Genomic DNA, 25,308 nt, shown 5'->3' on the forward strand with positions numbered 1-25,308 from the left:
TGTTCCATCGACGCAAGAACTCTCGATAGAAGATTGAAATATGTTCCTTACATTCTTCATCAATATTTCCAGCATATGTTGCAATGTAGTTAGTAATTGCAGTACGCTTTTCTTCCGAATCCGGTATAGCATAGACCGCTTCCAGTATGTTTTTTCTTTTTAAGAACATTTCTAATTTAATAAAAAACAATCATTAAATGTAAATAATACATTTTTTCAATATAAGATCAATTACCTTTTGGTTTAGAACACATTTTACGACTGCTTGTTTTACTATTTTTTTTTTCAATTCCTGCCGGATAAAGTTCACCGGAAACTTCCAGTATCAAAGTCAACACATTTAAACTTTTTAAACTACTCTGGTATTCGGTTGACGTTTGAACAAGCTTCTAGGAACATCCGCATTTTACATAAGAGCAGCACAGTACTTTCTTATGAAATATTTCAGTGTCATACTGAATACCCGAGTAAAACATCTGAAAGAATGTAAATTTTAGTTTATATTGAATATGGAAACAAAGTCCAAATATCGTGTAACGCGAAACATTTAATTTGGTATGGGACGATCCACAAATGACGTAGCATTTTAGAGGGGAGGGGGTTTCAGAAGTTGTGACCAGCCGTGTATTAGGTATGGAAAAATACGCTACGAGGGGGGAGGGGGGACCTAAAATTGATCAAAAATATGCAACGTCATTTGTGTATCTTCCCTATGGAAACTGAAATGTTTCGCTTTACGTAATGTTTAAACGGCCCCTATATTTGATTATTTAAATTATTACCGGATTCGATGACAAGATTAAATGAACTTAAAAATATCATGTGTTGAAATAACTCAATAAATTATCAGTCATTAAATTTATTCTGATCCGAAAGATTATTTCGCACTTTAGGGGGATTAGTTTGCATTTTTATTGGTTGTTGACTTCAAAAATGAACTCAGCACCCAAAAATTAACATAATATGTCATTTTCAGCCAGTTTCATTGACATTTTAGGTTTCGTCCGACTTTTGTTCGCAGTGCCGCCACTGTGCGATGTGGAGTCACAACCTTCTTGTAAGTCGATAGTCCGGCTCGTTTTTTGGCTCGATGCACGGTTGTAGACGATACACCCAGCTTATTTGCGGCATCTTGGAGAGAGAGGTTGGGTTTCGCTTGAAACTACCGGCAACTCTCTTTGTCGTCTCAGCGGCTTCCGGTTTTCGATTTCCCCCCGATCCAGACTTCCTGGCTGTCGACAAACGTTCCCCAAACACTTTAATTACATTTGTAACGGTTGATTTGGCAACTTTTAGCGATTTTGCCAACTTTGCGTGCGAGTAGCTCGGATTTTCGCGATGCGCGAGCAAAATTTTGATACGCTGCTCTTCTTGCTTGGACGGCTTTTTGACAACTGAAGAGTGAATTCCAAAATCAAAATAGGAGCAACATTCTACACACACACACACCTTCAAAATGAGGGGTGTTCAGGTTTTTTAAATGCAAAATTAAAAGAAATACGTCAAGTTGATATTGACCAAATTTTGACCGTATCACCCTTTATGGTGTAATGCAAGAGCGGCTTTGTATTCCGGCGACGTCTGTTCCTTGCGAACGAATTTTCTCAAAAGCTGGACAGATTTGTTCCGACAGAACAAGCCGGCTTTCTCCGAAGAACATTTCCAAAATTTTGTTCATGAACCATAATTACTAACGGAAGCGTTTGTAGATGCGAATCATTAGAGAAATAATAAAAGGATAATTGATGACAATAAGTTGTAAATGAATTTTCTGTGCTCAAGGTAGAATCTTCGAATTTAAAATGCACTAGGTGTAAGTGATCCGATGATCCGATCAACTGATCCGGATCACCTTTGTGAATGATCTGGTTCTGAACCGTTCACCTAATTGATCCGGTTTGCCCATCTCTAATTTGCACCATCGTACAAATAAGGTTCATGTTTCACCTGTGCATACAATACCTTGGTTTTCTTTGCATGCACGTAACCTATAGCTCATACCGTAGTAGGCTGTGTATAGAAGAAAATGATTTACTTAGTTTGACAGTTGCACCATGACGAAGTGGCAGCGTATTCGTGATTTGTCCCACGCGCAAATGTCACAAAAAGACATTTCAATCGCCGTGGGAGTGTCCCGGTGGACCGTCAAAAGGGTTTTAGACCGAGAAAAGAAAGGACAACTATCTGCGAAGGTGGCCACAGGTCGTCCGAGGTCAGCTCGGGTTCCGAGGGTTATGTGGGCGAAGGACATGTGGCCGCCATCCAGCCCGGATCTTAATCCGCTGGATTACTCAATATGGCGTGTCATGAAGGCCAAGGCCTGTTCTAAACGCCACCCGTGTACAGCAAGCCTCAGACAAACATTGACCCGAACCTGGAGAGAAATGGATCCAGACTACATTATTAGAACCTGCCGTGCATTCCGGAAGCGTGTGGAGGCCATAATTGCAGCAAGTGGAAACTCGATAGATGATTAACATAGTTTAAGACTCTGAGAAACATCCCCCCTTTGAATAAATAAAAAAACTCAAAAACGAATTTTTGAGAATTTTTTTAATTTTGACATTGCTCAATGGTGCAAACATTATCACGCATACGGTAGAAAGAGAAAGCATAGTTTGCTATCTCTATTTACTATTCACAGATGGCAGACCCGAAGCTACTGCTACCAGCAGTGACGGAAGATTCGGTTTCGTGTTCGGGTGTACAGCAAAATCTTGAAGCTCAAGCTCACCACACTTCGATGAGAATTGTAGCTGGTGAGTTTTGTTAGCATGATATCAGAGCTACCATATCACAGCTTGTTAAAATCATCCGCTGTTCTTTGCATGTTGATTATTGTTTACGATGCTCAAATGAGATTATGCTCATTGGTGAGATTTGATCTTTTGTTATTTTCCCAACACTGGGTCCAGAATTCAGATATTTTTAAGGCCGAAATCACAAAAGGTTTTCAAGATTGCAGAATTGTTTTAGATTTTCAGAAGAATCGTGATAACTATTGGGTTCAGCGGCGCCGGTGGTGTAGTCGTAAGCGTGATTACCTCTCACAGTTCAAACCCAGTCGGCGCCGCCGGGATGTTCTGAGGCATAACATCTCTGATCACACCTTCCTTCGGATGGGGAGTATAGCCATTGGTCCCCGGTTCATGAGTTGATGGGTAGGGTCCAGGTGTGGGAGCTGCCTCCCTGGCATCGGTAGCATTGGTACTCAGCACAGAAAACAAGATCGACGGAAAACATTGGGTTCAGTGATGGAAAAATCATTTGCAAAATTATAATATTTTGCTCTCATACGCTCTTAATATCACGCATGATTCTGAAAGAAAATACCACGCTTGATATTAATTTTAAAAACAACTCTTCACATGTTAAATTGCAGCTGATAGTTAACTCGATGATAAAAAAAAACATTCCGTTGCACATAGTTTTGTTTAGAAAGAGATAGCATAGTTTGCTACCTCTCTTTACTGTTCACCCATCCGACACGAAGTTACTACTGCCAGCGGTGATGAAAGTTTCGGGTCACGTTCGGGTGTAAAGCAAAAACCTTGAAACTCAAACCCACCACACAGTTTGGTGCCAATCGTAGCTGGTGAGTTTTGTTCGCTTGATTGATTTGAGATCTTGATTTTTTTTTTTTATATATTTTCTCAACACTGATGAATGCGAAGAGTTCCAGTGATATCGAACTCTGTGGATAGTTCTTAAAGAACTCTGAAACAAATTTCAAAGGAATGGAAATCTGAAAAAAAAAGTTTAGCACGTTTCTTGGGAACCTTCTGGTCTTAGAGTTACCTCTATGCACTATTGTTGCTGCTACTGATTACGACCGACCGGAAACCACCACACACGGAGATTGAATAAACACCGTTCGGCGAGACCGGATGGAATTCGATTTTGAAATCTTTGTTAGGGAAAGCACTTTTTGCAGGCAATCACCATTGCAACAGTTGGACATTTGTGTAATTTTCAATAGTGACCTATTGAAAATTAATAAAGTGTAGAAACATTTCCAATCGATTGGCTTGTTTAGAATTAACATCCATCCGCTATTGACAGAGTTCTAAGAGGTCAAAGTCGGACCACTTTTCGTAACGGGGTCGATTTTTTTTTTGAAATTGCACTCCCAATATGTTACCGAAAGACGTAATGCTACGTCAAAATGTAAGAGTCTCTACGGCTTTTTTAAATATGGTCACCTTCGGGTTATTCGTAAATTGTTCGGGGATTGCGATTCGAGCTCGTGACTTTGGCCATTTCGCTGAGGTCGTCCTCTTCATGGGATTTCTGGCAGCGTTTCGAGGGAATTCTAATGAGAATCCGAAGGGAATCCTTATTACAATTCACACTGAACAGATGTCCACAGCCATTTAAAGGAGAGTTCTAAGAACATTTGTCCTTGACACTCGCGGGAAATGGACTGTAACGAAAGAGTTTCGGTTTCAGTGGAATAGAATTTCTTCGGACCGAATCAAAAGAACGCGTGTTAATGATTCAACAGACAATTTTACTCTGAACTAATAATCGGTTACATGTGTGGCTGTGTATAAGAAAAAAATGTATGATGGTTTCTGTATTCTTCGTAGGTTGTCTTAATGCCAGAGGAGCGTTTAAGTACCAACATCCTCCGGGGCGTTGAAATTGGCAATTTCAATACATCAGCTACACAGGATTTTCGTCCTCTTCGTTGTCTAGTGGCAATAGACAGACCTTCTTAACGGCTCTCCTAGTGGTGCCGTGCCCGGTTCGCAAACTCGCCACGCGTGTGTGCCCATCCTTGCCCGGATGCAATTCGATTATGCGGGCGAGAGCCCACTTCAGCGGCGGTGCGTTTTCATCAACGATAACGACCATCGCTCCAACGTTGAATTCGGTGACTTTCATATCTCGCTGGCGTTTCTGTAGTTCGGGTAGGTAATCGTTCATCCATATGGTATGGCTTGGAATTCCCTCCCTATTATGAAGTGAGCCGGTGTGATAGCAGTCAGATCATTCGGATCATCAGAAGCAGGTGTGAGAGGGCGGAAGTTCAAAATAGCTTCTACCTGGGTAAGGACGGTAGACAGCGCCTCGAACGTCAATCGATTTTCAGCGAGAATCAACTTCAAGTGCGATTTCACTGATTTAACTCCCGCCTCCCAGATCCCACCGAAATGTGGGCTACGTGGAAGAATGAACGACCATTCGATGTCCCTTGGTACACAGTATTCATTCACAGCACGCGTGTGCTGCTCACTGCGGAATAATTCGGCTAGGCGATTCATTTCATTTTTAGCGCCTTCGAAATTAGTCGCGTTATCGGAGTATAATTTCTGTACGAGGCCACGACGACTAACAAAGCGCTGGAGCGCAGCCATGAAGGATTCCGAACTTAGGTCCTAAACCGCTTCAAGATGGAGAGCCCGAGTTGCCATGCAAACAAATAAACAAACGTAACCCTTAGTGGTCGTCGGGTTCCTTGCAGTTGCACTTAATCGAAGGTTGAATGGGGCCCGCAAAATCCAATCCCGTGTGTGAGAACACTGGAGAAGGCTGGACGCGGTAATCCGGAAGCTCTCCCATCAGTTGAGTTGATTTCTTTGGCCTCATCCGAAAGCATGGTATGCAGTGGTGTACCACCTGCCGGATGACGTTCTTCGCCTTGAGTGGTCAATACCAGTGATGGAAAAGTTCATCAAAGTTCCCTATGACTCGCGAACTTTTCCCTTGGTGAACTTCGTGAAATATCGTGAACTTTTCCAACACTGGTCAATACTGTTGCCGGACGACCCCAAGAAGACTGCACTGACCGAGATGCATATTGGCGCGATGTAGATGACGTATCAGCGTGACGGTGAGCGGATGTTTCTCGGGAAATAGTGCTGGATGTCGGTGTTCGTACGGTACAATCAACAATCAATACGAAACTAACGATTTTAAATTGGCTCACTACTTGACTAGCCTATTGGTCCCAAGAAAACGATTAACGTATCCCATTCTAGTCGAAATTCTAGTACTACGCAATGTTTATTTTGATTCGCTATGAAAGTTTGACAGGTAAAATGAGGGGTTATTGGTTTTTCCTATGTTTCGAGGGGTGAATCGATTAGCTTGGGACCGAAGATAGTACAAGAGCTGAGCCAAAAAGTTGAGCACATTTCTTCGGGACCTTCTGGTCTTAGAGTTACCTCTATGGTACAATTGCGTTCCTTAAGCGTCATCCAACACGCAGTACTCCGTCGTTCGCATCGATGAATGGATTCAAATTTTGAAACGTAATTCTGCATTCTTTATTACCTTTAATCGCTTGTAGCTCCTCTTGAAAAGCTTCGATTTGAACCATTCGGATGATCAAAACTGCTGCTCGATGCATTTCCGAAACTGTGGGCAATCCTCTAGTAATCTGCTTTCGACCGAATCACATATGCCATCGACCGTTGAATTATAGTATACCGACTGATTCTGTCGAATGTCGGTAGCCTGGACGGCCCGCGTGTCGTTACAAGTACTGTTCTCCGAAGTTCTGGTATTTCATCTTGCGATAGCGGTAGTGGTTGCTCGAGATACAGTTGTGCGCTATGGACCCTAGGCGGTCCATGCCACCAAAGCTTGCATCCTGGAAGATCCGATGGCGACACGCCACGAGATATCAGATCAGCAGGATTTTCCTTCGAAGGTATGTACTGCCAAATAAAACCTTCAGTCAGCTGCTGGATTTGCCTGACTCGGTTTCCAACAAATACAGTCAGTGAGTCCGAAGATTTCTGTAGCCAACAAAGGACTATCTGTGAATCCGACCATAATGCGACAGAACTGAAAACAGCTTCACAGTGACTTGAGACAGCAACAGGGCTGCTAGTAGTTCTGCTTTGGGCGTTGTAATTTCTTTCTGTTTGTTCTTCTTTCTTGGGAGAATCCGTGACTTGCTGCACACTATATTCATCATCACTGTTCCATCGTTTCGTACCGTGCGAGCATACAGACTGGCGCCGTATGCCAAGTCTGATGCATCCGCAAACCCGCAAAGTTCGTAACTACAGGCTTCGTCGCAATGAATCCATCTTGCAATCTTCACGTTGTTCAAGCTGGATAGTTGTTCACGATAGTCCGTCCACAACTTCGCAAATGCATGCGGAACCGGTTGGTCCCACTCCATGTTTAAAGCCTCAACGGGTCGAAGATTTTAGCGATCTGACTGAGAATGTGTCTGACTCAGGGTAGACCGCAAAACAAAATGTGAAACTGTCTTCTTTAGGGTTCCAGGAAATACCCGTTATGTCCACACAGCTCTCTAGCTGCTCCTCGGAAACAGTAGCCAGCAGTATCTCTGAATTCGAACCGAATGTATGCACTTCGAAGCCTCCTCGCCCTAGCAAGCCGATAATTTGATTCTTGAGTTCCATCGCCTCCGCCAACATATTGGCACCTGTAAGTACGTCGTCAATGTAGAAGGATTTTCTGACCGCCTTGGCAGCGATCGGGTACTCTTCCCTCTCGTCTTCAGCGAGCTGGCGAAGCGCCATTGTTGCCAAGAACGGTGATGAAGCAAGTCCGTACGTAATGGTTCGTAGATTGTAGACACGAATCGTCTCGCTTGGATCTTCGCGCCAGAACATACTTTGGTAACGGATGTCGTCGTCGTGCATTCTCACCTGCCGATACATTCTCGAGGCGTCTGCAGTGAAGACGAATTTGTACGAACGAAAGTCCAGCAAAATCGAAATTATATCATTCTGCACCGTTGGACCCACCATTTGGGTCTGGTTGATGCTAATTCCAGTGTCGGTCGGTGCTGAACCATCGAACACTACGCGAAGTCGAGTGGTTGTACTGTTTGGTTTCAAAACGTAATGATGAGGCAAATAGTACACAGATTGAGGATCGACGGTGTCACCAGCTTCGTCCACTGACATGCATCTCGTATTCTCTCAGGAAGGAAATGTACTGCGCCTTTACATCCGGTTTGCTGTCCAATCGCTTCTCCAGAGCGAGGAATCGTTTTTCTGCCATGGTCCTGGAATCGCCCAACTGGTCTTTCAACTCGTTGAATGGTAGTCGGACGACGTACCTTCCATCGTCGGTACGCTTGTGTGTGTCCATACAAAGTTCGTCAGATGCCGTGGTCTTCTCATCCATGTCACCACACGATTCAATCTGCCAGAATCTTCGCACTATTTCGTTGAGATTTTCTTCAGCAGTAACGAAGAACGATTGCAGTTTCTCTGGAACCTTGCTTGGGATCGGACCGCTCAACACCCAGCCGAATTGGGTATCTTGAAGAACTGCAATAGTGTGAGGAATCTTCATGCGATCTGTCTTCAACATTTCGAAAAATACTTCTGCTCCCAGCAGCATGTCCACTCGATCAGGGATACTGAAATTCGGGTATCATACCGATCAGACAGGCTCGCCTTCTTGAAGCTTTCACATTTCCACAGTTCGTGACTCGCAGAACAATGCGGACATGCATCGGCTGTGATGACTAAGGAACTTGCACGTACACGTAATTGTAGAATTCCACGGATATTCTGCGGAGAATGCCAATTCAAGGTAAATTTTGGGGATGATTTAAAGGGATTTGAATTCTGATGATAATTCCAAAGAATTCTAAGGAAAATTCCTAGAAAATTCTGAGCAGGTGGAATTCCTAATATTTGTGAGGAATATTTCAAGAAATTTTTGGAAGAATTCCAAGGAAATTTTGCGGACCATGCCAATTCAAGATACATTTTGGGGCTGATTTTTACGGTAATCTTATAATATTTCCAATACCATTTAAAAGAGAGTTCCAAGTGAAATTTTAGGAATTTTGGGAGCATTAAGGAACTTTGGAACGGTATTTTTAAGAGAATGCAAAAGCAATCCTGAGGACAGTTCCAAGGATAATCCAAGCAGAATGTCAAAGGAATCGATTTTTAAGGATAATTAAAACTCAGAGAAAAATTATAATAGAATTCTGAGGATAAGTTCAACAGATTCTCTCTGAGGTATGTTACAAGAAATTTTCCAAGCAAATACTGAGCAGAATTCTATACTAATTTTCAAGAGAATACTGAGGATATTTCCAAAGAAAGTCTGGGGGATTTCTGATAAGATTTCTTAGGGGATTTCAACATGAATCCTGAGAGTATAGTTTTGGGGAGAATTCCAATGGAAATTTTACGAAGAGTCTTAAGGGAATTCCGAGAAAAAATCCAAGCGAATTGCGAAATCAATCCCTAGAGAATTTCAAAAGAAATCTGTGGTCAGATCCGAGGGAACTCCGCAAGACGAAGCCATTTGTAAACCTACGTGCAAAGTAATAATTGAGCGCATCATCATGTTTTGCACAACTCTTGGGCCCGTTAATCAACCAGCAAAAATAAATAAATCGACAGAGTTGGGATATAACTTTCGATTCCAAAAATTAGTTGGATTTAAGAACCACACTAGTGGTTCTGTCTGGTCGTGATCAGCAGCAGCAGTGCTTTCGGTGCTTGGCTTTGTACACAACGGTACACAACGAAAGGTTCCCCGCAAACAGCTAGATATCAAGGTTGACCTCAAAAGCCCTCGATTCACCGAAGAAGGAGGAAGAAGCCGCACCGCTACTGATAGGATTCAGTTGCTCGTCGTGAGCCGCTGTGGGCCATCTATGTTAAGCGCGTCACCCTCGTTACAAACAACATACAGCTCGCCAGCCTCAAAAGGGTTCTTTTCAGGACCACCATAAATTATTGTTATTTAAGAGTAAATTTTCATTGAACGTTCGCTCGCCTTGCTGCTCGTTGATAATGTACCCAGCAACCAAACGTTTCATACCCACGGAAGAAATTTCGATCGCAAATATGTTTCATACCCAAGTAAGAAATTTTGGGCTTATGAGAGTTCTGTAGACCATGGTTTAGACTTGTAGCATGCTTTAAAACCACTACAAAACATGCAATGTTACTTCCCAAGCAACAATTTTAGTTTTAAGATGGTTTGTAGACCATGATTTAGGCTTGTAGTTGGGGGCGAACCCGGCGTAGAGGTTAAGATCATCCAGTAAACATTCATGAAATGTGAACTAATCAGATGTAACTAGCTACGAAGTTTGATAATGTCTAATTGCGTCCTGTTTTTATCTCCTTCCAGAATTCCACTAAGCGACAAAACTATGTAAACAAAGGAAGACAACCAACGGATAAATCCCCAAGTAATCAGCATCCTTACCCTGCTGCATATGCTCTGAATCACTACACACCAAAATGAATGGCTTATCCACATTGAACCGGTTGCTCGGCAAACGGAATAAAGATGGTAAGAAAATCACTCCTTCTGCTCCTGTGTCGTTGGAAATCGCTACTAATTCAATTTTTCACCCACACCCACAGTATCCAAATCCACTTCGAACCTCAGCCGGTCGACAACCAACCTGGACAGCTCTAGTCAGTACAACAAGATTGTCCCGCTGGCCGCCATGACCAATGCCCCGTTCGAACAGACCTTCCGTATCACGGTCCTGCTTCCGCGGGAGCAACTATACGTGACCCGAATCGGCGCCAAGACGCGCCTGTCCGTCCTTATGGACATGGTGTGCAGCGATAAGCAGCTGGATGTGCAAAAGTACCTCTTCCGGCATCCGGCAGACTTTCATCAAGGTTTCGATCTGGATCTGACCATCGGCGAAGTAGGCCTCAATGAAATCCGGTTGATATCGAAGAAAGAACTGGAAAACCTGCAGAACAATGAGTACCGGTTGAGCACTAGCGACATCTTCCGGTTACATCAGAAGAACATCCGAGAAAATTCGGTTTCTTCGTCGGATCTGAGTCGAACGTCTCGGATTGCGCTCAAGACTACTAGTCCGTACAGTTCAACGAATTCTCTCAATTCGATGGACTCTTCCGGGTTGAGTTCCAGCTCCCGGGGTGGTTTGAATGGTAATAACCACCACCCACCGGTGGCTCCAACACGAAAAAAACGAATGGCTCCGCGGCCACCCAGTCAGAACTCCATCCCGGAAAAAGCTCCACTGGAAATCAACAAAGATGATCACATCTTCAAAGAACCTCAGCTTCCGCCTTACTCGCGGAAGAACTTTCACGTGTCTTCTCCTAATCTCTACAACGGGGACCTAAAGCCGGCGGATACTGCAATCAACAACAACAACAACAATGATTACAACGGCCCGTCCGAAACGAACGGTAATGGCCATCATGTAGAAACGGTCGAAGAAATGAACAATCTGATCAACACCAAAACGTCGTACAGCACGCTGAAGAATCGTCCCACGTCAATGTACATCATTCGGGAACCGGCCGACGTGGAGGACCATAATGACGACCAACACCACCACCAGAACAATGATGATAACCTACAGCGTGCGTCGCTTCATGACACCGGTAGCAGTATGCAAGAGATCGTAAACCACTCCCGCACCTCGTCCAATTCATCCGAGGTCAAAGATCCTCGTGATTTTCAGGAAGGTCCGCAAATCATCCCCACCCCTCGGAAGCGGCTCAATTCGAACGGTTCGAATTGAATGTGGCTCTGTCCGGGCGAGATCGGTCAGGAGTTTTGCTAACTTTTTCCCTTATCTCTTTTCCACAGCTAAGAAATCGAAAGCTCCGGCACCGGCTCCGCCTCCACGGGGTGTATCGCTGGGATCGAAACGGGACGTTTCGGAACCGACGATTGTGCCGACACCATCGCCGAGGGCACCGGTTCGTGCCGCAGCTGGCGACGGCGTCCCAGTCCGGGATGGGGAGACGATCATTTCCGAATCGGATTCCAACTTTAGTGAGACGGATTCCGAGATGCAGAAGAATAGAGGTCCTTCATCGCACCTTCACTTTCAAAGAATCATTAACCTTATCACGAATTTCCCCTCTTACAGAAACTGTCAACCAAATGAACGCAGTCAACAGCACCCACCAGCCGGCGGCAGGCACCACCACCAGCACCAGCCCCCCGGCCGTTACTCCACCGCTCCAATCACAACAGAACGTATCGAAAGTTATGCTCAATGTGGATCAACCATCTTCGCTGAGCTCAACCGAGCCGCCGCAGTCGCTTTCCCCGGAAGCCGAACGCAAACCCTCGAGCGGAGCCTCCTCCGTATCGATCAAAATCGTCAATGACAGTTCTTCCCTCCCGAATGGCCATTCGAAACCTTCCACCCCGATCATTTCCAAAGTGCACATCGTCCCGGGCACGCAAAGTGAGGAAACCACGGATCGACGTCATTCCAACGGAGACAACAGCTCCGACGAGGACATTAAGATCTACAACATCGAGTCCGGAAAGGAGATGCGAATTCCGGACAAGAAGGAGATTCGATCGCCCAGTCCGGAAGAGGAGGAACAGTGGACCTATACGCTTCCGGCGCCACCCAAGTTTGCCGATTCATCGATCAAATCGGGAGAATACGACGAGAAGCAGAGGTACTTTGAGCTGCAGTCGACGTTCGTCGACAATACGACGATCGTGACGGATCGGATGACGATCCGTTCGGATGAGACGGAGCAGATCCGACCGATTATCAGGGAAAAGGTTCTGATGGATGAAAGTCTAGAGGAGAAGTGTTCGTCGCCGACGGAGACGTTGGTGGAGAGTGAAGGCGGCAACAGTAGTGTGACTACGGGAGAGATTATGATCAATTCGGATATTGAGGATGGATATCGCGGCGGCAGTGAGCTGCGGCAATCGATGATCCAGACGCTGGAGAAACGGAGGGAGAAACTGAAGGAAAGTGAGCTGCAGGATCTGAAGGAATCGATCGAAGGGGTGGTTGTCGAACGGAGGAAGGAACAGGTGGAGGAGCTGGAGGTGGTGAACGAGAGTGATATTATGAAATGTGCCAAATTGAATGAGGAAACGGTGGTTGATGATTACACGATGGTTGTCAAGAGGAGCAGCGTGGTTAGTGTCACGCGGTCCCAGTCGGTGATTGAGGGTAGGAGACTGTCGGTGGAGAGATTGCCGACCGAGAGCAGAAAGAACGAGGTGATCAGCGAGCTTAGTCAGGTTATAAAGGAGGAGCACGGTTTGAGAGGTGTGCTGAATGGGAAGAGGCTGCAGGAGGAAGAGGAGGAGATTCCCGGAGCGAATAAGAACAGTTTGAGCAACTTTAAGATATCCAGCTACAGCGGCGGCACCGGGGAGAACAAGGAGAATTGGCACGACAAGCAAGGAGAAATGGTTAACGGACAGGACGAGAAGGTAGGTGTTATGTTGCTGACGATGGTAACTTCCTATTTCGATGGTTTACACTAGTGGCTATAATCGACGACAACGAGACTGGAAACTTTACCAAAATTCAAGTTGGCATCCCTAGAAAATTTTACAATTCATACAAACTTTCCATCATTTCGATGTTTTCTGCTCAGTAAGCAAAAATGGTCACCTTATTGGTCACTGAGCTCCTTACTTTAAAAAACATTAACATCAGTAAACCTCCGTTGTTGATGTGGTCGTTCAAGTCTTTTGTAATTACAGAGGAGCTTGGGAATGAACCCATGATGTTCTGTCCAGTAAATGAATGTGATCATTCAACTCTTTTCCAATTACAATGTATCTAGAAGGCCTCTGCGCTTATCCTATCAGTTTCCTGGTTTAGTATTTGAAGGACTGTGGCTGTCCATACGTGGTCAGTTTAAGGTGCAGAGGGGAATGTGTCCACGATCCATACCTTTTATTTTAATAATTTGTATACATGATTGTAGGCCATCTAAACAGGCCTCAATTCCTGAAGGCCTGCTCATGATGGCATTGGCGTATAACCGCAGGTCAGTCCCATCTGTAAAAAACTCAAAAAGGAGACAACGGCATTCAAAGATATTACAAGTTTTCTCATTTTACACTTACTTTGGAGGGTTAATTTGGAAAATAAACGTGCAATGTGATACAATGCATCTATGTTTAGTAAAAAACGTTGGATAAAACATCGTGAAATTTTTATTTTATGACCAAAATCTAAGTGGGAATGAGATAACCGCAAGTCAGTCACAATGCCAATGGAGATACCATGGTCCCATAGAATGACATTGAATGTTTTTTGGAATCGTTCCGCTGGTTCCGGAAATATGGCCGGAACATATTCCGGCGAGTAAGGGTCCAAACCCACCATGCGATAAATCAATTCACATTAGAATTCGGAAGTAAGATCAATAAGAGTCATAATGAATAATCAGCACCATGTTGGCCTCACCCGGACATGTTCCGGGAACTCCCGGGGACGCGGTAAAACCCTTTAAAATCAAAATCCATCATGCGACACATCAAATCGCATGAGAATTCAGAGCCATAACCATTGGATGTCATATTGAGGATCGTAAGAACTATATTGGCCACATCCGGACATGTTTCGGATATCCTAGGAGAAGTGGACAGAATCTGTCTTGAGTCAAATCTCATTATGCGATATGTTGGCTATCATTCTTAATTCAATAGAAGCAAGCCTAAAAACATAGCTGTGACGTTGTTTTATAGATTACTAGCTGAGTGTGCCCAGCCTTGCTTGGGATTCAATATTAGTCAAACAACCTAACCCCGTCTCTTCCCCAATTTCAGCCCGAATCGGCCCCTGCATCGCCGCAAAAGTCCGACAGCGAGGAGGAAAGCAACGTCATTGTGCGGCGCAAAATCTCCGCCGATTCGATCCTGCGCGGCAGCAAGTTGAGCAGCGATGAGGACGAATCGTGCTCGGCCCGGTTCGGCAACAAAAACCACCAAGGTCCGGTCAAGCGACGCAGCCTTACTGTGCTGAACAAATCGCCGAAGAACATCAACCGCTCGGATAGCTTCCACTCGACCCGTTCCGATTACATCCAGTCGCTACAGTCCGGCGCCAACGGGCTGAGGATGACTCCACGCAGTACGTCCTACATTTCGCTGATCGGGGCGCAGAAGTTTGAGAACCGGTTTGCCCAGAGCAACCGGAGGAAATCGACCAGCGAGATGAGCATCTGCGATTCGCCGTCACTGCAGAGCTTGGAAGTTATAAAGAACATTTTGAACAGTTCCCGGAATAATTTGTCGACGGAGAAGAAGGAGCTGCAGGAGGAGCTGCCGATGGCGGCGATCAAGCGTAATAGTTTCACCGACATTTCTACGTTGGTTCAGTACAAGACCGAAGTAGTCAGGAGCAACAATCTGGTCAGACGGGAGAGTATGGTTGAGAAGAAGATTGAGGAGGTTGAGAGCAAGAATTCGTTCGAAGAAGAGAAGGAGCAGAAACCGGCGATGGAGAAGATCGAGACGGTGATCGCCAGCAAGATGGAAGATTCGGTAAGTATGAAGATTACCGATAGTGCGAAGGTCATGAACGATAGATTGGTTGATGTATCAAATGAGTCAAAGAGCGATGATGAGAAGCTGCAGAATAGACAACTGTCCGCAGCGGTTGCTAAGCAACCGCAAACTACAGTGGTGAACATTACCACCACAAGCACGACAGTCGCCAATAGTGGTGTGAGCGTTACTGTAAACGCTGAACAGAGCGACACTGCTGCTGGCAAACGCTGGACGTATCAAGGTCCTCCAACGATCAACTTCACAACCTGGAGTGAACGTCCGAAGATTGACGTTTCGATCAAATCCGACCGCGATTACCGATTCGGCGGAAGCTCCACCCTCCCTCGAGGCTATAGGAATGTAAATAATACCACCAAAATCAGCCTTAATTCCACACCAGCGCCATCTGTGGAGACAGAGAACGGTATCGATCAACCCGATTCCCGTGAACACGTGCCATTGAACAACGGTGAACCGCAATCGCTTCCGGAGGTCGATACGAACCCACAGGAGCCGGTTTCGATCTCCAGTTCCGATCGTCTACCAATCGTTCGAGCTGTCGAGTACAAGAAGAATGTTGTTCCACCTCCGGTAGCTCAGAAACCCCTGGAGAAGCCGTACTTCTACGACACCTACTCACGGAATCCGGCCACCATAAATCGACTTAGCTTTGGCTACAACAAATTCCAACCCGTTGTCCGAGGTTTCAAGCCCATGAATGTGACAGATTCCCCCTCGAAGCCACGCCCCGTTTCGATGATCGAGTCCTCCAATATCTCGACCGCCATTTTGAAAACCACTCCCACCAGAGTAGAGAAACCGGTCGCCGAAGCCCCGTCGCTCCCATTTGGTCAGAACACCCTTCGTCGAACGGGGCTTAAGGACAAAATTCTTGCTCAATCCATCCCGGAACTGTCAAAACCGATCGCTGCGGAACCAACGGTTGCGGCTATCAAAGTGGCTAGCGTGACGGCACCTACACCACCGCCACCTCCGGTGGCCCCGAAACTTACCACTCCGGTCGTGCGGGGTGCCATCGTCAAGAAACCGCTTACGGCACCCGAAGTGGACCCCCGCACTGCCCTGCTGGACGCCATCCGGAACTTCAGCAAGGATAAACTGCGCGTCGAGCAGTAATCGCGGAGTGAGCTTACCTTGCACTAATTTCCTTTCTTCGCTACGCTGGCGCCTACGTTGTCGTCGGCGTCGCTTGCTTTGTAGTTAGTCGTTATTAATTTATTACTTTGTTATATTCTTTTTTAACTCTATCCCTTCTTTTTACCCCTTTCTTTATGTATCAAAACTGTTGTTTTACTGATGCTTTATCATCCTTTAATAAAATTACCCCATTTTAATTTGTTTTATCCAAACAAAAATCGTTTAACCACAAATGCACACGCAACACTGCGAGTTAGAGCTAAAATACAAGCAAACGAGTTAATTAATACGGGACCAAAGGTTACATGGTGTTTTGATTTAAGCAACAACAACAAAAAAAAAATAAGCAATTTTAGCAAAAGGATTCACGTAAACAACAAGCACAATATGGAAAGGAAGCAACATGGTAAGATTTTAGTTTTCGTTTTAATTTTCCTTCGGTAGGAACTACCGTTGAGGGTAGACTTAACCCGCCATCTGTCTAACAGATGTTTAACGTTAAAAACTATAAACTGAAATAACGTGCACGTTCCAATGATTACACAGAAACGCAGATGAAAAGAAAAACAAACACACATACACACACACAACCACATATTCACACTCGGGTATTAATCATTAATTCTGTTAACATTTTCTATTGATTGTTTACTGGTAAGCTTAGATTTCCCTTTCGTACTACATATCCGAATAAGCGGGTTTACATTAGATATGAGGGTCATCACAATCAAGACAGCAAGAAAGAAAGTAAAAGCGGATCATTCCATTTGAGCAATCCTATGTGAAATGAAAAGTAATCATCAGTCATTAACAGTTAGGTTGTATAATTCTGATATAATATATTACATACTGATAGTGTTTAACTATAATGTTCTACTCGATAGTAACATGAAGAAGCAGGCAGCCTTAATCCGGATGTTGAAGCAAATGTGTAAATTTTTTAACGATAGAAATATTTGGAATAAATTGATATTATACTAATATTCGGTGGTGTGTTGGCCAATCATCATTCGGAAGTATGTAGAGAAATGTCCGGTTATCAGCATTCGCAAACTGTTTGATCTCTGTAGCGTAAACGGTAGCTAAATTACTTCTCTAACGTAGCCGGCTATAGACTTCCTGTTCTCAGTGAAGGTGTGTGTGTGTCGATCAGCTACCGAACAATTTGTTTCAGTGTGATGTTCCGTATCATTTGAAGAGTTCTGCGACCTCTCATCAATCAACAAAGGTCAAACACAAGTGATGGTACTGAATTTTTGTTTGATAATAACTAACCACAGCGGACAGGTTATGCAGCGGAGAACTACTGACGGAAGAACCAAGGAATCGACCGGAAAGACTTTTTCGGTAACCGCGTAATAAATGGTTAAAAGCGAACGATACGTTTACTAACCTTATTCACGGACGTTTTACAATGGAATGAAAATATATTGCTTTACTCTCTTGCTCTCGCCTCTCTTGCTGCCGCCCATAGATATGGGGACAGATGTAGTACTTTCTACACTCCTCCTCGACATCTTCAGCGGCTGCTGCTTCCGGTCAAACCAATTGTTGGGCGGTAAAAACGAATCTTTTGAATCCGTGAATTTTATTCCGGCAGATTGATCGAAATGGAAAAAAAAAATACAAATTCCTGAGAACATTGGACAATGTTATGTTTCGTGCACAAATATAAATATTGCATTACACTTACTTTTGGTGATTCGTTCCGCAGTAATTAGTTTGCATAGAGCAAGATATTATGGTTATAAGTTAAGGTTTTCTTCAGCTGTAGGTAGCTATTAGATGTATATATAGATATGTTTAGTTATAAGTTCACTAATTTTCCAGCTAGTTCTCACCTTAGATAAGTTCAAAGTATTATAAGTTAATCAAGATACTGTAGTCTAGTTCAATCGACACGTTAGATAGTGATAGTATTTAAGTTTAACAGTATAAATTAGGTAGATTAAGGTAACACCACTTGCGAGTAGAATTAATTTTACTTTTTACTTCCTCGATTCAGCTATTGTTCTGGCTTGTTTACATATTTTACCCGTCGACCGCTTGACTTTCATACGATCGACGATCCTCTGACCAACGCACGGGTGTGGTCGCGTTGAGGTGTATGCGTCCGTCACAGTGGTAGCGGTGGGGCTGCTGGGGCTCGTCGGGCCATTGGACGTGGCGGGATTAACACTCCCTCCCGGAATGCGCCGGATGGTCGTCCTGAGGCGTATCCTTGCAGACGCCTACATCTAGCACGGCGAGCTTCACGGCTGGACGCTCATAGATACCACTAATGGTCCGGACGGTTGCGCACCTCACTTGGCCGTCGGCTCCTGGCTTCGTTGCTATTACGCGTCCCTTTAACCAGCAGTTTCGCTGAAAGTTCGGGTCCACGATGACGACGATGTCGCAAGCTCGTCGACGTATTCGCAACTCTGGGCGAGGCGATAGAGAAAGTTCTCGGCCCTGTATAATTCCTGTTGCGTCAACGGTCCACCGGTTCGCTGTTTCGTCTTGACCATCTGCTTTGAGTTGCATATGTACCGGAACACGTACGCTGTACTCCGTAGTATCGTTGTCCACTTGGAGAAGTTTTGTGCTTCAACAATTGATTCGGCCGTGGAGACGTGCGTTAATAAGTGCGCACGCAGTTCCACATCCGTCATTCCACATCGCAGGCCAGACGGCCATTCTGCTTTAGACTGCCTCAGGAATTCCGGTCCTTGAAACCAGCGGCTGGAGGCGGTGAGATCAGGATGGCGGGTCCATTTGGTTCCTTCGTCGGCCACGTTCAGCTTCGTGGGAACCCATCGCCACTCCTTCACATCATTCGTTTCCAGTAGGTCCCCGCATACCGCGACTCGAAACTCCCGGAACTGAATCAAGACTAACAGTAGAGACATCAATTGATCGGGTCCTTTCAGTAAAACCGAGTTCAAGGAGATTCCTTGGACGGTAGCTGCTGCATCCCAAACCAACCTCAATTTTCCTGGTTTGTTGGGATTATAGACCGGAAACACTGGCAGATACCACTCACGCGGTTGACGATGCCTCAGTTCATCTCCGCTCAGTTTCCGGACATACCCTTTCTGGACGTACTCGGCCATTTTTGCACGTAGTGCCTCCGCCAATCCTTCGTCCTTCTTCATCCGCCGCTCTAAACACTCCCATCTCCTGAGAGCCATAGCTTTACTATCGGGAAGCCGCACTGCGTCATACTTCCAAAGAAGGCCTGATTCATAGCGGCCGTCCTTGGGTAGTGTCACCACTTCCAGAATGTCCATAGCACGCTGGTCGTCTACGGAGAGCGGTAACTTGTCAGGCTTAGAGATGCCCATGCTATCGAGAGTGAAGTAGTTTTTCATTGCTGCATGGAGACTTTCGTCAGAACCTTCGTTGCACTCGCACGCTTGTACAGCGTGGTAGTTTACATGATTTCCGAGATGATTGGACGAACAGCTCCCGTACACGATCCATCCTAGACGGGTTTTGACGGAAATCGGTTCGGATGGTTTTCCTTCGCGACTCTTGAACGCATGCCCAAGTTGCGCGTTATCCAGTCCAATCAGGATTCGCGGACTTACTTCAGTGTAGGAATCGAAGGGGATCCCAGTGAGATGACTATACTGACTCTGTATTTCCGAAGCTATCAGGGTTTGTGGCCGGAGTTTCAGCTCATGTATAGTCCGAACATCCACCAGTTTGTACTTTTGGGATGTATTTCTCACAGAAGAGATGACCACCTCTACCTTTTGAGATTCGTTCTCCATTCTTCTGCTACCACCTGTCCATTTCAAACAGAGTGCTTTGTTTGGTCCTTGTAACCCAAGCTCCTGTGCAAGAGAATGCTCCATGAGGGTTAGCTCGGACCCATCATCGATGAAAGCGTACGTCTGCATCATCTTCGATGGACCGTGGAGCACAACTGGAACAATCCGGAATAGCACGTCGTTTGAGTGCGCTTGATGAACGTTACAACTGGTGTTCGTAGCAGCTTCCACCCGGGAGCCGTTTCTGGAGGCTTCGGTTCTCTCGGAGTGAAGCAAAGGGTGGTGCAGGTAGGTACATTCTCTAACGCCACATTTGCTTTGCTGTCTGCAGGTGCCGTTGTGTTTGCGAAGACTCGTAGCTCAGCTCGACGAACCTTTTGCACTTAGCAAGTGACGGACAAGAACCTTTGCATACAAGGCATTCCTTTGGAGAATCTCTCGATTGGGTACGCGTATCTTTAGCTGGAGCTGCAGAGAATCCGGATCGATCGTTGCTAGTTTCGGTGTGAACGTTGATGAATCCATCTTTCTTGTTGACTCGACTTCGTGGAGCGTTGATGGACGTCTGCATGACTGTGCTTGCATCCTCCGCCATGGAGTATAACCAGGTACTGAAGTCCACGAGATTTGTGGCTGGATTGCCTCTAGTGTATTTCGCCCAGTCCAGCTTCAGCATCGACGGTAATCGATCTACCAACTCGAGCTTGAGTGAGGCGTTGTACACGAAGTCCTGTACCCCACAGGCTTCTATCGTTGCTACTAAATTTTCGACAGTGAGCGCAAAGTTGACCAGACTCTCTAGACGATCGATCTCCGGGGGTGGTACTGAACGAATTTTCCTTATCGCTGCTTGAACGATCGCTTCTGGCCTGCCGTAGAGCATCTTCAGTGTTGTAAGGACACCATACACGTTGGAAGGATGTAGCAACCGACATCTTACAGCATCCAGTGCCTTTCCTTTTAGGCACTTACGTAGACGAAGCATGTTCTCTTCATTGGAAAAGCCACACATCTGTGTTGATGAGGTGTACATCGAGAAGAAAAGTGGCCAGTCCTCGGGGTTTCCATAGAATTCAGGCAAGTCCTTAGATACTGCTTGTCTGGCGGCCATCTGGCTTCGGTTGAGGATACATATGGTCTCCTCGACAGGAATTGGTTCAGGTTCCATTGCCGTGAGCGTTGGACCGGTCACTGATGGTCGAGGGGGAAACTGCGGTCTTAACATGGATGCCGGGAACGTAGAGTAACGCTGAGAGGTAGGATCCGTTGGACGAAGCCGCGTCTGTGGCGTAGAACGTTGTTCGGGAGCGAAATCTGGTATGGTGTTACGCCGCCCTCCTTGCGAACGATGTTGCTGTCCTACTTGTCGTTGGTCGACCACCACTGACTGATCGGCGAGTCCAGGTGGAAACCTCGGTTCTTCCGAAAGATTCTCTTCTTCGACTCCAGAGTCTTGAACTACTCCGCCGCGTTCCGTATCTTTGATCCATTGCGAAACTTTAGACATTTTCTCGAGATCCTCGTTGTCCAAATCCGTCTCACTGTCATCTTCCACCTCTTCCAAAATTCTGTACTTTTCTTCCAGGAACTTTTGTTCCAGCTTCCTCTGCTCCTCGAGTTTCTGCAGCTTCAAGTCAATTTTCCGCTGTTCACTCCGTTTGCTGCTTTTCTTTCCGCTTGATTTCGCATCGCCAGAGTCCTTTGGGGTTGGATTAGCAGCCTGCACTACTGCTTGGACGTCTTCCGCTGGGGTTGATTGTTGGACTTCGCTCTGCCCTACTGGACACACTGGGCAGTTCCAACTAACTTCTGCTATTCCTTCAGTAACTTCCACGCAGCAGAAGTGGAACCATCTCTCGCAACCATCACACTGCACCATTCTACTAATATCACTTTCTGCACACAACTCACAGCTATTGAACCGATATGCCCGCGCATGACGTACCGGATTGCGTCTGACAACGTCCTTTCCGTGTAGATTGGAAAGGACAGATTTAACTTTAGGGTTGACAGTCGAAGCCGATTGCTTCGGAACTGCTCCTTTCTTCATGGCATACACTTTATTTGCAACAACGTCATCATTTACCTCCCTGGGCTTTGGCAAAACCTTGAGGTAGTTTAATTAGGCTACCAGGTCCCAGGGCTGATCTGGATCTTTACCACATTGGAAAGATGCACACTAGTGTTGCCAGATCAGTGTTGATGCTTACCAAAAGTGCATTTGAACCCGCTTATAAAAGTATATTAATAGATTAATCATCACCGTACATTGTTTATTGCTCTGATTAAGCACAGCATTTGATATTTTAGTAGGAATGCCGGATTTAATCGCAATGGAAATCAATCCTTTATTGAATTGGATTTATTTCTATGGATATGCACGTTTGGAAAGTATCATCACAAAGATTCTGCATTCGGTCTACTGCTTGTGGACGGGAAGCGTTGTGTTTGTTTTTTTGTTTTTTTTTTTATTTATTTATAGAGTCAATTCTTAGAAATACGAAGCGAAAGACAAATCAAGCATTAAGCACAAGACCTTCAAGAAAACTAACAACACGAAGTCTGGAAATGGCAATGTTTCATTCAAAACGTCAAGTATTTCAAGAATATCGGGTGAGACCAATCTAATTATTTAATCTTATTTTTGTGTAGTAGGATATTCAATAGAACCGCACCGGGTTATTATGAAGTCCTCCCCTTGGCTAGTTTTTAACCTGGACGTTGGTGGGCGGGCCTAATATAATGCTTCATAGTGGAGCGTTGGAGATGGTTGGTTTAGGTCCGGCATCGTTGGCTCATGCCGTGGCGGAGTGGCGTCATGAGCATGCGATGAGGATTACTGAGCTTCCCCTCTCTGATGAACCATTGCACGAGAGAACGAAAGTTCTAGTCTGAAGCGATATTATAACACCTGTACTCCTTTTTTTAAGAGCTGCGTCGTGCTACGCTTACGTATAGGCACTGACGTTGGGTGTGATACTGGCTGGTTTTTTCCGCATATCACCCTTATTTTATTTATTTTTATACAGATGGGTTTGTACGGGAGTTGTACTATTGAGGTATTTTAGAGGGTGTCCAACGGTGCTCCTTCTACTTGCGTGACAAGCTTTCATTGTTGTTTTCATTGAAGTATTACTCAGAAAACAATGTTAAACATCATTTTTGTACATGGTATTGTAACTAATCTTATATGTGCTTCATTTTGATTTGGGATAAGTGTTTGAACTGTGGTTCGGGATTTCCACTGTGGCGTACTTCTATTGTGACATACCCATACGTATTTTTGTGGTGCGACATAGTGGAAACGTGTGAGCGTAGTTGGAGCATATACCCTATGTAAGTTAAAAATCAGCTAGGAAACTAACTTCAGAGTGAAGAATTTTAGTCACTTGGGACGAACTGATATATAATAAGTATAGGTCAAAGTCAAAAACAACTTGAAACACGTTAAATTTTGGATAGTATGCACAAGTGCAGGTACTTAATAAAGCATGGGTTATGGTTGATTGGGTGGATTAGAGATTTAAATTATTTATTAAATTAGGCTAATGAGATATCATAATCATCAAACGAAAATTTAGACAGCCTAATGGCATTAAGTAGATTGAAAAAGGAGTTAGGATGCGAGGGTCCGCTTAGGGAGGCAACTAGGCTTTTCATATATTGTCTGTTTATTTTGATGGTTGCTTTAAAATATCAATTTGGTATATATGTGAAAGGATGAATCAGTGGGAGATGGATTTTCGGTTTCTTTACATTTTGCAGCACAAATCTAGTACTAGGTGTCATTTCCTCAAAACACCCAATTACCGACCTCTTCAATCCCTTCCTTTTCCCATGGCGTTCAAGTGGTCCGCATAGACTATTCAGCCATTACCCTTCCTTTATCCTTGGCTTTGGATTGACTTGCGCTCCCATTGCCCCACCAAACGCTGCAAAATGAAAATGAAAACAACGTCATCATTTACCTGGGGGGTAGGAGGGGGATTTCCTGTCCTTACCGGATCAGCCGAGACTACTGCTGCAGTGCGCAATGCGCTGGCTACCTGGTTCGTCAAACCCACTGCATCGCACGTCGCGACCGCTGCAGCATTCGGTGCACTCGCATGGGGCTGTTGATAGGAGCAACTGCAGTTGTGTTGACTAAAGGGTGTCCACGATGAAATTGCCACACACAAAATTGATTCGCAAAATTCGAGTTTTCATCCGATTGCCATCAAATTTTCAGGGATTGAGAAATAACTATTAAACTTCATTTTACCATTTTACTCGTATTTTATTTACAGTCCATACGCAAATGCTCGCACCTTGGCCTTAACCCCGGCCATAAGATTCTGCACAACCTGTGAATCAACCGTTTTTTGCATGTAAACCCATACTTTCTTCAGTTCCTCGACTGTCTTCACTACCTTAGGTCGTTTAAGAAGGTGCTGCTTCATAATCGCCCAGTACTTCTCGATGGGGCGGAGCTCCGGAGTGTTGGGAGGGTTGAACATTTTCGGCACGAAATTGACCTTATTGTCCGCATACCACTTCAGCACGTCCTTGGAGTAGTGGCATGAGGCCAAATCCGGCCAGAAGATTGTTGGGACGTTGTGGGCCTTCAGGAGAGGAAGCAGCCGCTTCTGGAGGCACTCTTTTATGTACACCTGTCCGTTCATCGTGTCCTGGGTCACGAAAGGTGCACTCCGCTTCCCGCACGTGCAGATGGCTTGCCAAACCAGGAATTTCTTCGCAAATTTGGACATCTTCTGAGTGCGGACATGCTCCGGAACGCTGAACTTATCCTTGGCCGTGAAAAACAGGTTGCCGGGGATCTGTTTGAAGTCGGCCTTCACATATGTTTCGTCGTCCATGATGCAGCATTCAACTTTCGTCAGCATGTTGAGGTACAACTTCCTGGCACGGGTTTTGGCGGACTTGTTCTGCTTCTCGTCGCGATTAGGGGCCTTTTGTACCTTGAACGTTCGAAGCCCAGCCTTAGTTTTGGCCTTCTGGACAAAACTTCGGCTTAGGTGCAGCTTCTTAGCCACATCCCTAACGGAGGCGTTCGGATTTCGGTTGAAGGCCCCAACTACGCGGTTGTGATTTTTGGTGTTGTACGGAATACTTTTTCCTTCACTTCTGGGCTTCCGATCGGTGGTCAACCGTT

At 45.2% G+C, this 25,308-nt stretch overlaps 1 protein-coding gene across 2 annotated transcripts in view; it reads left to right on the plus strand.

Moving 5' to 3' along the window:
* The window catches only part of LOC135702476 (uncharacterized), a 518,995-nt gene that overhangs the window by 337,590 nt on the left and 156,097 nt on the right, over nt 1–25,308 (plus strand). The window contains exons 5-9 of one of the 2 annotated variants that reach the window (XM_065223519.1): nt 10,099–10,263; nt 10,338–11,477; nt 11,557–11,778; nt 11,843–13,167; nt 14,518–17,381. In XM_065223519.1, coding sequence (XP_065079591.1) covers nt 10,212–10,263; nt 10,338–11,477; nt 11,557–11,778; nt 11,843–13,167; nt 14,518–16,377 — 4,599 coding nt within the window. In that variant the 5' untranslated portion in view covers nt 10,099–10,211 and the 3' untranslated portion in view covers nt 16,378–17,381. Of the gene's footprint in view, nt 1–10,098; nt 10,264–10,337; nt 11,478–11,556; nt 11,779–11,842; nt 13,168–14,517; nt 17,382–25,308 lie in introns of those variants that run through there. The other variant, XM_065223518.1, reaches the window with a different exon arrangement.

This window comes from Ochlerotatus camptorhynchus, unplaced genomic scaffold (assembly GCF_037179485.1).
Source record: "Ochlerotatus camptorhynchus isolate MF236.1 unplaced genomic scaffold, CSIRO-AGI_Acam_v1.1 ptg000193l, whole genome shotgun sequence".
In the NCBI taxonomy this organism is placed as follows: Eukaryota; Metazoa; Arthropoda; class Insecta; order Diptera; family Culicidae; genus Ochlerotatus; species Ochlerotatus camptorhynchus.